This window comes from Felis catus, chromosome E3 (genome assembly GCF_018350175.1).
Source record: "Felis catus isolate Fca126 chromosome E3, F.catus_Fca126_mat1.0, whole genome shotgun sequence".
Classification (NCBI taxonomy): Eukaryota; Metazoa; Chordata; class Mammalia; order Carnivora; family Felidae; genus Felis; species Felis catus.
This window is the reverse complement of record NC_058383.1, coordinates 31,800,821-31,814,998: the sequence shown is the minus strand read 5'-3', so window position 1 is coordinate 31,814,998 and position 14,178 is coordinate 31,800,821. Positions and strand designations below refer to the sequence as shown.

The window sequence follows — 14,178 nt, the reverse complement described above, 5'->3', positions numbered from 1 at the left end:
AAACTCTCTGGAAAGGTGCCACCTGTCCCTACACAGGCTCCTGGGAGCTGTGCCCGGAGACGGTGCCACTAGGTGCTTCTCAAGGAGCCATCAGGTCATTAGTCTAGAGAACGCCGACCATGTTCATGGGCCCCGCACTCAGAGCCCTAACCCTCCTTCTTCCCACACACTGACCCCCTAATTCCCATGCTCTGTACCCACATAGCAGGGTCCTCAGGCTGCCCAGCCCACACACCCCCTGCATGCACCCACACACACACACACACACACACACACACACACACACACACACACACTGCCTCAGCTTATTGAGGATCTATGCATTTCTTCTGCCTTGCAGGGCACACGTGTGGCAACTGTGACCCTGGGGAGATTCCATCAGACCACCCAGCAGGCGGTGGCCCCGGGACCGGGGTCTGCATTGTGTCACCCGCTTGGCAGGCCTGCAGGTCGGGCTCTGCTCTGTGTAAACTGACAGCCTGTGTGACCTCACAGTCCCTTCCAGGGGGCTGTTTGCTGGAGGACCTCGGGGGACGCAGGTACTGTCACTGGGGCTTCTGTGGGACAGCACTCACCTCCCCTGCCAACTCTCAGCCTCAGCTCTGAACCCCCTGGGAATGCTCGGGGCTGCCCCACCTTCCACACGTCCTGTCTTATCACACTCAGGGGAACCGTAACTCCGGGCTCGGGGATGGGACCCTGCATGGCTGGGTCCCTGGGGCCGCCCGCCTGTCTGCACCCCTTGCTCCCCCTTCAGTGCACTCGGGCCACTCTGGCCTCACTGCTGTTGCTCTAGCACTCCAGTCTTATTCCCACCTCAGGGACTTTGCACATGCTTTTCCTTTTCCTCTCGATGCCCCTCCTCAGATCTTCACCACATCCAGCTCCTTTTCATCATTCAGGGCTCGGCTTGGACATTACCTTGTCACACGGGCCTTCCTAGGCTGCCCCACCCACAGGAACCCCACACCCCCAAATCAAACCCTTCTCGCTCTCAGACACACTCTGATAGGCTTTTCCTCACATTCGCATCCCTGCACACCGCCTGTCTCCCTGCGGGCAGGGACCTGGGCCATCTTATTTCTGGACGGATCCCCCATTGCCTGGAACAGCATCTGGGTTAAGCAAGCATTCGAGGATGGTTCGTGGAGCGAGTGAACCGGCCACCCCCGTCAGCGGCCTCTCAGACACTCACCCTGGAGGCTGAGGTTCCCTGGGGGTCTGGGGAAGGACCCAGAGAGGCTCCCGTGGAGGGTCACCACCTGGTCATCCCACAGAAGTGTCTGGTGCAGGGTGCGGGTCCCACGGGCTCTCTCGTACGAGGTCTGCAGGACCAGCTCCCCAGGAAGGGTGCTGAACTGGAAGAGAAAGACAGCACCGGGTCACTGGACAACCTGGTCCGCGTTGCTGCTTGGGGTAGAAAAGAAGCACTTTTGGAAGAAGAAAGACAGGGAACATTCATGGGGCATGAACAGTTCACGGGGCTGCCAGAGACATCAGGAAGCGAGAAAGCCAAAGGCTCCCGGAGGATGGGCAGACAGCGCGGTGGAGGGGTGGAGCACGACACAAGACGCTGCACGGCCCCGTAAAAAGGACACCACCTCTCAGCTCCCCTTCCAAGCTGTGTGGCCCAGGGTCAGTCCCCTAACTTCTCTGAGCTTCAGTTTCCCCGTCTATGAGAGGGGATGAGAGTCCCAAGGCCAACCTCTGCCAGCCCGGGGCTGACCTGCGGGCACTGCCACGTGGGAGCTGCTGTGGTTTGCAGCAAGGGTTCCTCAAACACTCAGTGAGCAGGCATCATGTTCCAGACCCAGTGCTGAGCATCGGGGGAGGAAGTTAACTGCCCCACCCTGATGCAAGACCCCCCTTACTCCCTGCCCTGCGGAGGACAGCCTCTTCCTCCCTGCTGTCTCTGCTGCCCCCTGTAGGTCCCTCCCCACGCAGCAGCCGGAAATATCTGAAATCATCGCTTGGACCACATCCTCAAAGGCTTCCAATTTCACAGAGAACTAAATCCAAACTCCTCCCTGAGGCTTGCCAGGAGCCTACACGATCGGACCCCTACGACCTCCTACCGCATCCATACTCCCCCACTCTACTCCAGCCCGGTGGCCACTCCTCAAACATCCCAACTCATTCCTGCCCCCAGGACCTTTGTATGTGCTCTTCCCTCTGCCTGGAAGGCTTTTCCACCAGATTTTCAGACGGCCAACACTTGCTTGTCATCTGGGGCTAGCTCAAATGTCAGCTTCTTTGTGAGGGTTTCGTGGCCCTCTAAAGAGCTCCCCCGCTATCACCCCATCTTCTTTTCTCTATAGTATGTCTCACCATCTGGAGTATTTTCTTACTTATTTATGCAATTTGGGGGGGGCCAATCACCCCACTGGATGGACACTGGATGAGAGGAAGGATCCACCAATCCTATTCCAAGTGATGTCCTCTGCTTCTAGGACCTGCCTGTCCTGGACCCTAGTAGGGGCTCAATAAATAACGTGCAAGGGAAGGAGACAGGGAGGAAGGGACAGACACAGAGACCAGCTGCCGATCCATTCCAGCGAGTCTCGCCTACTTCACAGCCCGTGACAATTCCTCTTTTCTCGAAGGGCCGCCCCAAGAGCCCCCCCAGCCGGCCCCGGCTGCCCTCCATGCACCTGGGGGAAGGTCTGTTCCAGCCTGATGATGTTGGTGACACTGGCCTTCGCGGTCACCACCCTGGTGCCCACGTGGAAATGATGCTCTTCTACCGCCACGAAAATCGTGCTCTCGGCCTCATGCTCGGAGTACTGGAGCTGGGTCAGAGAAGCAGGGGAGAGATTTCCTCATTAGTTTCCTTTATTTTTTTTTAATTTTTTTTTATTATTTATTTTTGAGAGACAGACCATGAGTGGGAAAGGGGCAGAGAGAGAGGGAGACCCAGAAGCCAAAGCAGGCTCCAGGCTCCGAGCTGTCCGCACAGAGCCTAACGCAGGACTTGAACCCACCAACTGTGAGAACATGACCTGAGCCAAAGTTGGACGCCTAACCACTGAGCCACCCAGGTGCCCGCCCCATTGGTTTCTGATGGAACGTTCAGGTGGATCCCGGCTCCAGGCTGTAGGGTTGGGCCCAAGACACCCGCAGCTTCCTGGGCTGGACGAAGTCTGAGGAGATGAGGGTCCTGAGCCCCGGCCGAGGCTACCAGGTGTGCCCATGACAACCACCTCTCCAAGCCCTTCGTGCTGTAACACGCACTTGAAGGCAGCTACTATCCCGGGGCCATCAGGCAAGAATTGTGGTTGCATTAGTGTTGTGGACAGCAGGGGGCAGTCTAGCGCAGGGAACTGGGCACAGGCAGGGACAGCAGATGCCCATTGTGGCTCCACGGCTCTCACATGGGGTGGATGACCCCTGGCTAGTTCCTTAACCACTCGAGTCTCTGCTTTCTAACCGGAGATAATAACCGGGATGATGAAACTTTTTATTAATGTGCTGCAAAAAGCGTATGAAATAATGTGCCATCTTCCAGACTGGCTACACCACAGAATCACTTAGGGCATTAGCCGCAGATAGAGATTCTGGGTTCCTACCCGCCGCTTGTAAAAACAGAACCTCTGGGAACAGGGTGGAAAGACTGGTATTTTAAAATGTATTTTCTTTGAGAGAGACACAGAGAGAGAGCGAGAGAGAGAAAGCCTGCATGCAAGCAGGGGTGGAGGGCAGACCGAGAGAGAGAATCCTAAGCAGGCTCCACATTCAGTGCAGAGCCCGATGTGGGGCCTGATGCCATGACCCCAGGATCATGACCTGAGCTGAAATGAAGAGTTGGATGCTCAAATGACTGAGCTACCCAGGGGCCCCCAAACTGGTATTTTTGAAGAGCTCTGCAGATTAGCAGTACCCCTGTCAAAACATTCAACCCAGATCTCATCTTGAACAAGGAATCTGACAAACCCCGACGGAGGAGTTTTGCAAAACAACTGCCTGGAAACTTCACAACTGTCAGTGCAGGGCTTCTCCTGCTTAGGGGGAAGTGTATCAACCTCTGCAACTTACTTGGAAATGTGTCAAAAGCTCAGCTGGATGGGGAGCTATCTGATAAAGCAAGAGGAGTGAACCAGGAGTAAGGAAATCTAGGCACTGGGTATGTGGATGTTCACTACAAAATTCTTTCATTTTCCAGTGTCTAAAAAGGTTAATAGTAAAAATATCGGCGGGGGGAACAGGTACTGGGCAGGAGAAAAATTTCTAGATCAGGGGTCCGCTTTGGGCCAAACGTGGCTCACCACTTGATTGTGTCAATAAAGTTTTATTGTAACACAGCCACACCCACTTATTTACGTATTGTCCATGGCTGCTTTTTTGTTACAGTGACAGCACTGAGCATTGCAACAGAGACCATATTGGGTGTAAAGGCGAAAATATTTACTATCTGGCTCCTAAGGTCTGCAGACCTCTGTTCCAGATTAAGAAATCAAAAAGAACAACTAAGTACCCCTGGTGATCCTGCAGAAGGTCCTAGACTTAAAAGAAACTGAAAACAAACAAATTTTTTAAAAACCCAGCTTGAAAGAACATTATTGGAATAACTAGGAAATTTTATTACGGACTACATATTAAATCATAATATTACTACATCATGTTAAATTTCCTGAGTTTTGTACTTACACTGTGTTATACAAGAAAATAGACTTTTAATAGGAAACACTCACTGAAGTACTTAGAAGTAAAGAGGTATGATGTGTCCGGAAACATGCCTGTATCATCTCTTAATGGCACAGAAGAAAATGTATGCGTGTGTGTGAATATACAAATATATATAACACGTAAGTATAAACAGAAAGTTTTGGCAGGATATTAACAACTGGGGAATGTTCACTGTCTCACAGTAACTTTTCTATAGATTGGAAAGTATACAAAACAAAGACTGGGGTCGGGGGAACAAAAGGTTCCCTGATGGATCGTACAGCTGCAACGAAGCTTGGGGAGCACTGACATCGTGTGAGCGCACCAGGACGGGGCCTGGCACACGGTAGGGGCTCTGCAAACAGAGGCGGCCGAGCCCCGGGCAGGGAGGGCACTTAACAAAACCGGGGGGCTGGCAGGATGGCGAAGTGACCAGTCGGCAAATGTAACAACCGGTCACTCATTCCATCAGTCAACATCTTTCCTGGAGCACCTACTATGTGCTAGGCCCTGGGCCGGGTATGCCCTCCAGAAGCTTCTGATTTGGGAAAGAGTTGCAGACAGGGAAACAAGTAATGGTAACAGTTAACGGAGGGAGGGGGCACACCAGCCTGGGCCTGCTGTCTACTCCCAGGACCCCCAAATGCCACGCGCAGGGCCAGATGCGGGACCAGGGGCTGTCCTGGGGGTCCCAGGTGAAAAGGGGATTCATGGACAAGGGTGGGAAGAGACACAGAGAGCCTGGGCCGTGGGAACAAGACAGGGCACCCGGGTGGCACTGCTGCCTCAACCTGAGTGGCACTGTGCCACTCGACCCAGCTGCCGGGAGCCTGCCAGGCCGGTGAGGTGGTCCCGGTGCCAGGCCCCCAGCAGGCGGGCCTCCCCCGCTCCCCAGGGTCTCGTGGGCTCAGCGGGGGGCTGCGGGTGCGGCCCAGGAATGTGAGCCTGGGGGTGTCTGGGAAAGCTGGAGCCAGGGGTTTCCGAGGGCAGCCCACAGGGGCCTGCTGTGGGCCTGCGGACACATGTGGACAGGTTACGGTCCCCGGCAGGGCCCCCTCCCACCTCGGCAGGGCATCTGGAAGCAGTCAGGGCTCAGGGGCGGCTGGGCACAGTTACCTTGGCTGAGGCTGTGCGGGGGCAGCGGCCCAGAAGGCCAGGGAGGTGGTGCCGGCCGGAGAGCTGCAGCTCTTTGCTGGAAGGAAGGACAGAGTGTGCCTGAGGCCAGGCACGAGGGCGCCCATGGCTGGTCAGGGACCAGGCCAACCTCCCCGGCAGAGGGCAGGAGATCCAGGAACCTGGCCGGGGGCTGGTGGGGGGCGTTCGCACACCCCAGGCCCAAGGGCCGCGTGGTGCGGGGTCAGGTGACACGCGTTTCCATCCCCGCCCGGCCTGCGTCGGGTGCTGGCCGGGGAAAGTTCCCCAATTACCCTCTCTGAGCCTCAGTTTCCCCCTCAACATAAAGAGCTATAGCGGTGCCGGGCTGAGTGTCTCCGGCGGGCCCATCAATAGGCCCTCTCGGGCTTGGCCAGTGGAAGCCTCAGCAGGGTCTAGACGGCAGCATTTGAAACATGGGCTCGCTCCTGGCAGCCGAGTGCACACGGCACGCTTTCCCCTGGCCCCTCCAGGCCAAGGTGCTCGTGGCGGCCCAGTGCTGTGAGCTCCAGGCTGCCGCCCCTTCCTGGTGGCTCGGCCACACCGTGGTGTCACTCGTGGCTGTGGGCTGACGTGTGCATGTAGCAGCATCTCTGGCCTCTGCCCGCTAGAAGCCAGTAGCTCCCCAGCTACAACAACCAGAAACTTCCCCAGATGTGGCCCCATGACCCTGGGCGGGCACAGTCACCCTTCGGCGACCTGGTACGGGGGCTGGAGCCTGGGGGCCCCCGACTTCATACATGCGTGAGGCCACCGGGCACCGGGCCAGCCACCTGGCAGGTCCCCAGACTGAAGAGCTCTAACAATGACTAATTTGAATTTGAGGCCTAGGATGCATTTAGTTTGTGGGACCAGGAACTCCTCATCTGTGTCCTGCCCCCCCAAAGGCCAAGGCTATTTTACGAGCTGTGTGGCCTTGGGCAGGTTGCTATGCTTCTCTGAGCCTTTCTTTCCACATCTGTGCAGTAGGGCTGTGGGGAGGGTTCAAGGAGCCGCTGGGGGTTAGAGGTCAGCATGCGGTAGGGTCCCAGCTGATCTCTCCCCCTCACCCATCCCTCTCTTCTCGGTGGGGGAGGGGGGCGGGCAGAGTGGCAGGGAGCCCCTCACCTGAGCACCTGGCTCCGGCCACGCACGTCAAGGACCGGGCTGGCTTGAGAATCACAGGTCAGCTGCAGGGAAGAGTGCATCTGTCCCTCTGCCCAGAGCTTCTGGAACACGAGCTGAGGAAGCAGCAGGCTGTGAGGTATGGGGGGTACGGGGGGCCCGAGGACCCTCCCAAGCCAGGCCCCGCTCTGCAGCCCAGAGTGCACCCCACCAGGCCTGCATCCCAGGACGCCAGCAGAGAATGAGCCCCACCACGTCTCCCCACCACGGGGCCCGAGACCAAGAAAAGGGGGTTTAGATGAAGTCAGAGGGAGCAGGAACCAGGTTCCCTCAGTTGGGGGGGGGGGTCCAGTGACAAAGACCCCCTGCATGAGGGGTGACAGGGCCTCTGGGAATAGCCTTTCCTCGGGGCAGAGTGGAGTGGGGGCGGGGATGTGCTGCTAATCGAAAACAAGAGGCTTCTGGAATGTGCCAGTGACTCGCCGGGCAGCCAGAGGGCCCAGCCGGGAAAGGCGACTCTGTGCCAAGGGGCAGTGGCCGGAGCCTGACCCCATTCACGGGGCCACAGCAGCTTCTTCTTCCCAGATGTGGGAGGGCAGCATGGGAAGGGGCCCAGCTGCCAGCCAGAGCCCCTTTGGCTGCCCGCTTGCCACATGACCTTGGGCAGGTGGCATACCCTCTCACGTGCGACCCGGAGACAGTGATGACGGCGACTTACCATCACAGCGGCAGCCAAAGCTTCTAAACACCTGCTCCACCAGGTGTAACTGATGCGAACTCTCCCCGTGCTCCCCAACCCTGTGCTATCAGCACAAGTATCACCCCCATTTCATGAGACTGAGGGCACAGAGAGGCTAAGGAACCAGCCCCGGGCCACACAGCCCGCAGGCATCAGAGCTGGGATCTGACTCCCAGAGCCGAGATTCCTAAGGACTCTGCCGCCCGCCTCTCACGGGGTGTTAGGAGGAGGAAAGGAGTCACGGCACAGAAAACCCCGGCGCTGAGCACCCGGGTGCTCCACAGACCAAAGCTGGGCTTTCACTTGAACACGAGACCGGAAGGGGCAAAAAAGCACGCAGGGCGGGGAGCTGGAACTCGGGCCGCAGGAGGCCCGTCCACACGCCCCAGGGCTGCAAACACAAAGACGGCTGAGCAGACACGGGTTCCAGCGGTCAGTGTCACTAACAGCCTTCACCGACTGGAAAGTGCCAGAGAGACACAGAGAGAGAGAGCACGGTCAGTCGTGCACAGAGCGGGCCTGGCACAGGCTGGGAACCGGATGGAGTGGGTAGAACTGGGGGGAGACCGGCCCAGCGTGGAGGTAGGGGGACCCACGTCTCACCTGGCTGGCGAAGGGCAGGCCCAGCGCCCGGAGAGCGGGTACCGCGTGGCTGGCATTCACCATCAGCTCCAGAGTGCCGTCCATCGGCCAGGCCACCAACGCTGCCACGTCCACGCTGACACCACCATCCCCTCCGTGGAGGGCCACATTGGCCTCGGTCTGGGTCTCTAAGGGCAGAGAAGGGCACAGGCTACTAAGGGCTCAGTTTGCCTCCTTTCTCAGGGGGCATGAACCCCAGGCAAGGCTTCTTGCTTTGAGCCACTGGGACGTCAGGAGGCGGCCCCCACCTGCCCCCCGGGTATCTCGGCCTGGCTACTCCTCCTCCTGGGCTGGCTGCCAAACTGACACTTCGCACTGTCCCTCCCAACCCTTCGTGCTCCCCGCCTAGGGAGGGTCAGCCCCTCGAGGGCAGGGCCTTTACTTTTCCCCCCGGGCCCATCCCCAGCACTTAGCATCCCTGGACACACCCCAGGGGTCAGGGCTTGTCAAGGGAACAGATGAATACTTCTCTCCAGGTTTATCAAACATCCAATCACTATCAAATGATTCCGACCTGCGGCCTGCCCGGTCCAGACTGGAGGGGCCTCGCTCTTTCCACCCATCCAGGAACCTCTCATGGTGCCCAGCTGGACCATGCCTCATCTTAGCAAGCAGGGGGAAAAAACCCTCTGGACAAGGAGAATCCAGAAGTTTTCTTCTTCTTCTTTTTGGACTTAGACTCCTCCTGCTCCATTAGAAAATACTTACCCAGGGTAAGTGCATGAAGCCTAGTCTACGTCAGAGGCCAGCTTCCTGGGGCGTGTACCCCACAGCCCTAGCCTGTGACCCCTGGCCCAGGCCATCGCCAGCCTGGTGGGCCCATCAGCGCAGGTGGCGCTTTTGGCAGATGTGGACAAGGTGGCCCTAAGCCTCGGTTTCCTCATCAATTAAGTGGGCACAGCCTGCCCACCTTGAGTGACGATGCCAAGATTCGTGGAGGTAACACACCTGAAAACACCCGGGGGCACACAGACCTCAGGAAGTGTTTCTGTCCTCGCCTGATGCAGTGTTCAACCACATGCACCTGCTGTGTAGGGGGCCCGAAGAGGAGGGGACACACACCTGAAGGGGCCCCCATCTCCATGCCCGGGCATGTTTCAGACCCTCGGGGACACCAAGAATGTTAATACCAGGCAGAAAATACCCCCTAAGGGGTTGGGACAGGACAGTTAAACATGGACAGCAGTGCACAGGTGAGAAGTTTCCGCGGCTACAGGCAGCCACACCAGGTTTCTCAAGGGCCAGGAACCGGTCATCCTAGAACGACTGTCCCGTCATTTACCCGCCACGACCCCAGTAAACCCTTCCTCAGAGCAGTCTGTGAGGTCAGTCCCTCTCTGTCTGTTCCAGGTCCCCACTCAGCCCACAGCGGGCTGAGAGCCAAGGACGGAAAAGAAGATGGCCCAAATGACAGGGGAACCACCAAGGGTCCCGTTCTCTGCAATCTACATAGTGGTCAGAGGGTGGCTCGGGAGCCACACTGCCCGGATTCAAGTCCTGATCTCATTGTTCAACAGCTGTGTGGCCTGGGACACGTGACCCAACCTGAGTTTCCATCCTTCTCTGCAGAATGGGGGCAGTGACTAATCTCTACCTCATATGTTCATGACTTCATTTAACAGATGTTTAATTGAACACTCACTCCACTCCACTCTGCAGAACAGGTAAAAATCATCCCTGGGTCCTTGTGGAGTGCCCATCCTAGCGTGGGTGGGCAGAAGACAGGCAATGAGAAATGAAGGTGTTTAGTAAGTATGTTATATGGTATGTTAGAGCTACCAAGCCAGGAAAAGGAGGGAATGAGCTAGAGAGAGGTGGGGGTACAAATAAACAGGGTGGGTGGGAAAGGACTCATGGAGGAGATGACTTATGAAAAATAACCGAAGGAGGTGAGGGACTGAGTCAAGCACATATGCAGGGGAAGAGCCTTCGAGGCAGACGAACAGCCTGTGCAAAGGTCCTGAGGCAGGAGCAAGCCCAACGTGTCCGAAGAATAGTGAGGAGTAAAGTAAGTAGGGGCCAGAAGTTCATGGTCAGTGAGATGAGTGTGCGGATCCTGAGGGCTCAGAGGCCTCACTGTGGGCTTCAACTTTCCCTGGTGTGACTGGATGGCTGAGCAGACTCGGCGAGCTCCTGTGTGTGGAGAGCTTGCCTGGTGTGTATGCAGTAAGCACTCGATCAACACTGGCTCTTATTACGGTTACCTTCCCGTCCCCCTCCATTAGAAGTTAAACCGTTTCCCCCTAAAAATTATGTTGAAGTCGCAACCACTAGTGCCAATGAGCGTGACCTTATTTGGAAACAAGGTCTCTGCAGAGGTCATCGTGCTGACATGAGGTCGTGCTGGAGTGGGGGGGGGGCCCGAATCCAGCATCTGGTGTCCCCAAGAAAAGAGGCACAGACAGATGGGAGGGATGTGGCCACACGCCGGGGAACGGCTGGGTGGAGAGGCAAGGAAGGACTGTCCCCAGAGAGCCTTGGGCAGGAGGGTGGCCCTGCTGACACCTGAGCTCTGACCTCTGACCTCCAGGACCGTCAGTGAACAAGCATCTGTGGTTTCAGGCCATGCAGTTTGTGGTGCTTTGCCTTGGCAGGTCTGGGAAAGGAGCGCATGCTCGCAGGGAATCGGGCAAGGATGTCCCGGTTGGTTCTGGAGCTCAGGACCACTCTGGGCCTGAGGGGGTCTCAGCGTACCCGAGACAGGCTCCGGGCCAGGGAAAGCCGGCTCTTGGGCCTCGGGGCAGTGCCCCGGGCGCCTTACCAAGCGTCTGCAGCCTGGCGCTAAGGCGGGCCTTGAGCGGGAGTCCGGCCCGCAGCAGGGTCACGCTGTTGTGTTCGCTCCAGCCAGCGAGTTCCAGGTGCCCAGCACGGCGACAGCAGCTCACGGAGTAGCTCAGGGAGGTGGGCCCCACCAAGATGCGTCCGGAATGCTCGAAGCTGGAGCCGCGGCCAGGAACCTCCACAGCGGCCTGGAATGATACGGAGGAGAGGCCGCCTCATCCCGTGCCGGGAAGGCAGCCCGGCCCAGCTCCCCCTGGATCCGGGAAACCCACAGCGCCGGGCTGGGAGGAACAGAGGCCCCCCTGCAGGAGCAGGTTTAAGGAGGAGCAGGGTTGCAGGGGCTGTTTTGCCGGGTGGGGCTTGCTGGCTGAAGAGTGTCTATTAAGAGGAGGGGCTCTTAGAACTGCGATGGCTCAGGTAGGCCACATGAGCACAGAGCTCCCGCCCTGCCTAAAACCTTCCAAAGGTACGTATGCTTTGTAAACTTTTCACTGTGGTAAAATACATGTAATACTTACCATTTGAAGTCTACTTTTTAAACGCTTATTTGAGAGAGAGCATGAGTAGGGAAGGGGCAGAAAGAGAGACTGACAGAGACAGAAAATCCCAAGCAGGTTCTGCATCGTCAGCATGGAGCCTGACGTGGGACTCGATCTCACGAACTGTGAGATCATGACCTGAGCCGAAATCAGGAGTCAGAGGCTTAACTGGCTGAGCCACCCGGGCGCCCCGATCCCTTGTGATCTCTTGAGCAAGAGAAGCGCCTTGTGTTCTAACAAGGTGACCTCTGGGGGGCTCCTGGAGAGGGCCGGCCACCAGGAAGACCGAGCCTTGGTTAGAAGCTGGAACCTTCAGCCCCGGCCCCCATCCTTGAGGAGGGGCGGAGGAGCTGGGGATTGAGTTAACGACCCAACATGCCTACGTGATGAAGCCTCCATGAAAACCCAGCTGTGGGGCTCGGGGCGTGGACACATCCACGTGCAGGGAAAGCGAGCCAGCAAATTGTGCAGGGAAACCCCACCCATCTGGCCACACACGTTCTGTGCACCAGAGAGAAAACAAGAGCACGTTCTGGGCAGAGGGTGAGGGTGGGGGGGTGACGCCGACCAGGGCGGGTCTACGTGGGGAGGGTGGGGGAGGTGATGTCGACCAGGGCGGTCTATGCAGGGAGGGTGGGGGGGGTGACGTCAACCCATGTGGGTCTACACCCGGCGGGGGGGGTTTGACATCGATCAGGGCAGGTCTACGCGGGGAGGGAAAGGGGGGTGATGTGGACCCGCGTGGTCTACACGGGGAGGTGACGTCGACCAGGGCGGGTCTACGCAGTCAGGGTGGGGGTGACATCGACCAGGGCAGGTCTGTGCAGGGAAGGCTGGAGAAAGGACATGCGCGCAAAGACCCGGGGAAGCCAGAGGCGGGCAGGGGGCACGGAAGGGAAGGAGGACCTGCCAGTTTGAGTACAGGGCATGGACAGCGTGGCCCGAAGAAAGTCCGCGAGGGCAGCCATAGCGGGTGAGCCCAGAGAGGGGACAGGCCAGATCCTGGCACGAAGCTTTCTGGCGCCGGGCTGGTGTCTGACTTAGAAGGGCTCTAGGTGGAGACCACGGGGGCCACGGTGGGAGCAGGGAGCCCAGCTCGGTGGCTAGAACCCAGGTGTGACCTGAGGGGGCCTGGAGCAGGTGACAAAGCTGGAGGTGGGGAGAAGGGGTCGGGCTCCGGGTATACTGGGGGGGATACGCCGGCAGTTCCCGCGAGAGGTGCGTCTGGTGTGTGAGTGGCACGGGATGAAGGATGACGCCAAGGGTCTGACCGTCGCCGGAGGGACAAGGGGCCGCTGGCCGAGAGGGGCAAACGGGAGGGGCGGGTGGTGCCCGCCCGGCCGCCAAGTGGAGCTACACACACATGTGGATCCAGAGGAGGGAGAGACTCAGACACAGCGCTCACGTGAGACACCGGGCCAGCCCCCCCGCCCCCAGGCAGTGCAAGCGGACACGGGTGACAAGGGGATCAAGGACAAGCGCTGGGTCCCAGGGAGGCTTTGGAAAACGAGAACGTGTAATGGTCCCGGGGCTGCGGCTGGGCTAGGGCAGAGGGGGCTATCCTCACTTCCCAGATGAGAAGACCGAGACTCGGAGGGAAGTCTGAGTCTATTCCACGCCCCTGCCCTCCACCACACGTCCAAGGACATTTGCTGCATGAAGGAGGGCACACGGCTGTGGGTTTCCACGAGCACCGAGGCTTACCCGCAGGCCCAGCGTGTCCTCTACCCGCAGCGTCCGCAGCATGGGGACGTCGTGCTGGAGGGTGTACTCCAGGGAGATGCGCTCCGGCTGCCGAGTGAACGTCAGCTCCTCGGACACCTGTCGGCATGGACGGCTGTGAGCTGGGCCACCGCGCCGGGCTGTCCCCACCCCCCCCTTCCCGCCGCCAGCTCTCGGAGGCCCCGCCAGCAGAGCCCCACACCTGTCTGCCGTCCACTCCGACCCTCAGGGTGCCTCTGTAGTGGGGCCCCTGCCTCTGGGTGGCCAGCTGCAGCAGGACGTGGGCTGGGAGACCCGAGGGGCCGGGCTGGGGCAGGTCGTGCATGAGCGAAACCTCCACCTCCCGCTGGTTCTGCAGCAGAGCAAGAGAAAGAGACTCGCCGCCTGGGAGGTGGCCAGACTCTCTCACGAGGGTGGGGGGGCGGGGGGACAAACCACTCTGACGTTACACCAAGCCTCTTCTGTCCCCCTCCCTGGTGGCCGGGGCACTGTAGAAAAAGTTGGGGGGATTTACACCAAAAGCAGTCTGTACATCTGGGATGCCTGACATAAAGTAAGTGGCAAGGAAAAAAAAAAAATCCCGGGGCGAGGGGTGGACCCGGCAGAGGAACCTGAGAGAGAAAGGGCTTCTGCGAGGCACAGGGAAGGACCCACGGGATGTTTGGGAAGGACACGCCTTGCAGGCTGGGATGCAGCAGAAAGAAAAAACATCAGGGGCCCGAAGGAAAACTCCCGAGACATCCAGAATGGTGCTCACTGGAGGACCGGCGAGGGAGCTGCTCACATGGGCGAGCGCGCACAACGTGCCTGGGCTGAGGACAGCACGGACTTTTAAGT

The 14,178-nt window shown here is 58.6% G+C and overlaps 1 protein-coding gene across 1 annotated transcript in view; it reads right to left on the bottom strand.

The window, feature by feature from the left end:
* LOC102899050 overlaps positions 1 to 14,178 on the bottom strand; it is a 124,917-nt gene that overhangs the window by 9,955 nt on the left and 100,784 nt on the right. Inside the window, exons 47-54 of the mRNA XM_023247099.2 lie at positions 13,544 to 13,693; positions 13,324 to 13,440; positions 11,061 to 11,268; positions 8,261 to 8,427; positions 6,922 to 7,034; positions 5,779 to 5,854; positions 2,652 to 2,789; positions 1,196 to 1,358 (exon numbers count right to left, since the gene is read on the bottom strand). Of these exons, the coding sequence (XP_023102867.2) occupies positions 1,196 to 1,358; positions 2,652 to 2,789; positions 5,779 to 5,854; positions 6,922 to 7,034; positions 8,261 to 8,427; positions 11,061 to 11,268; positions 13,324 to 13,440; positions 13,544 to 13,693 (1,132 nt within the window). The remainder of the gene's footprint in view (positions 1 to 1,195; positions 1,359 to 2,651; positions 2,790 to 5,778; positions 5,855 to 6,921; positions 7,035 to 8,260; positions 8,428 to 11,060; positions 11,269 to 13,323; positions 13,441 to 13,543; positions 13,694 to 14,178) is intronic.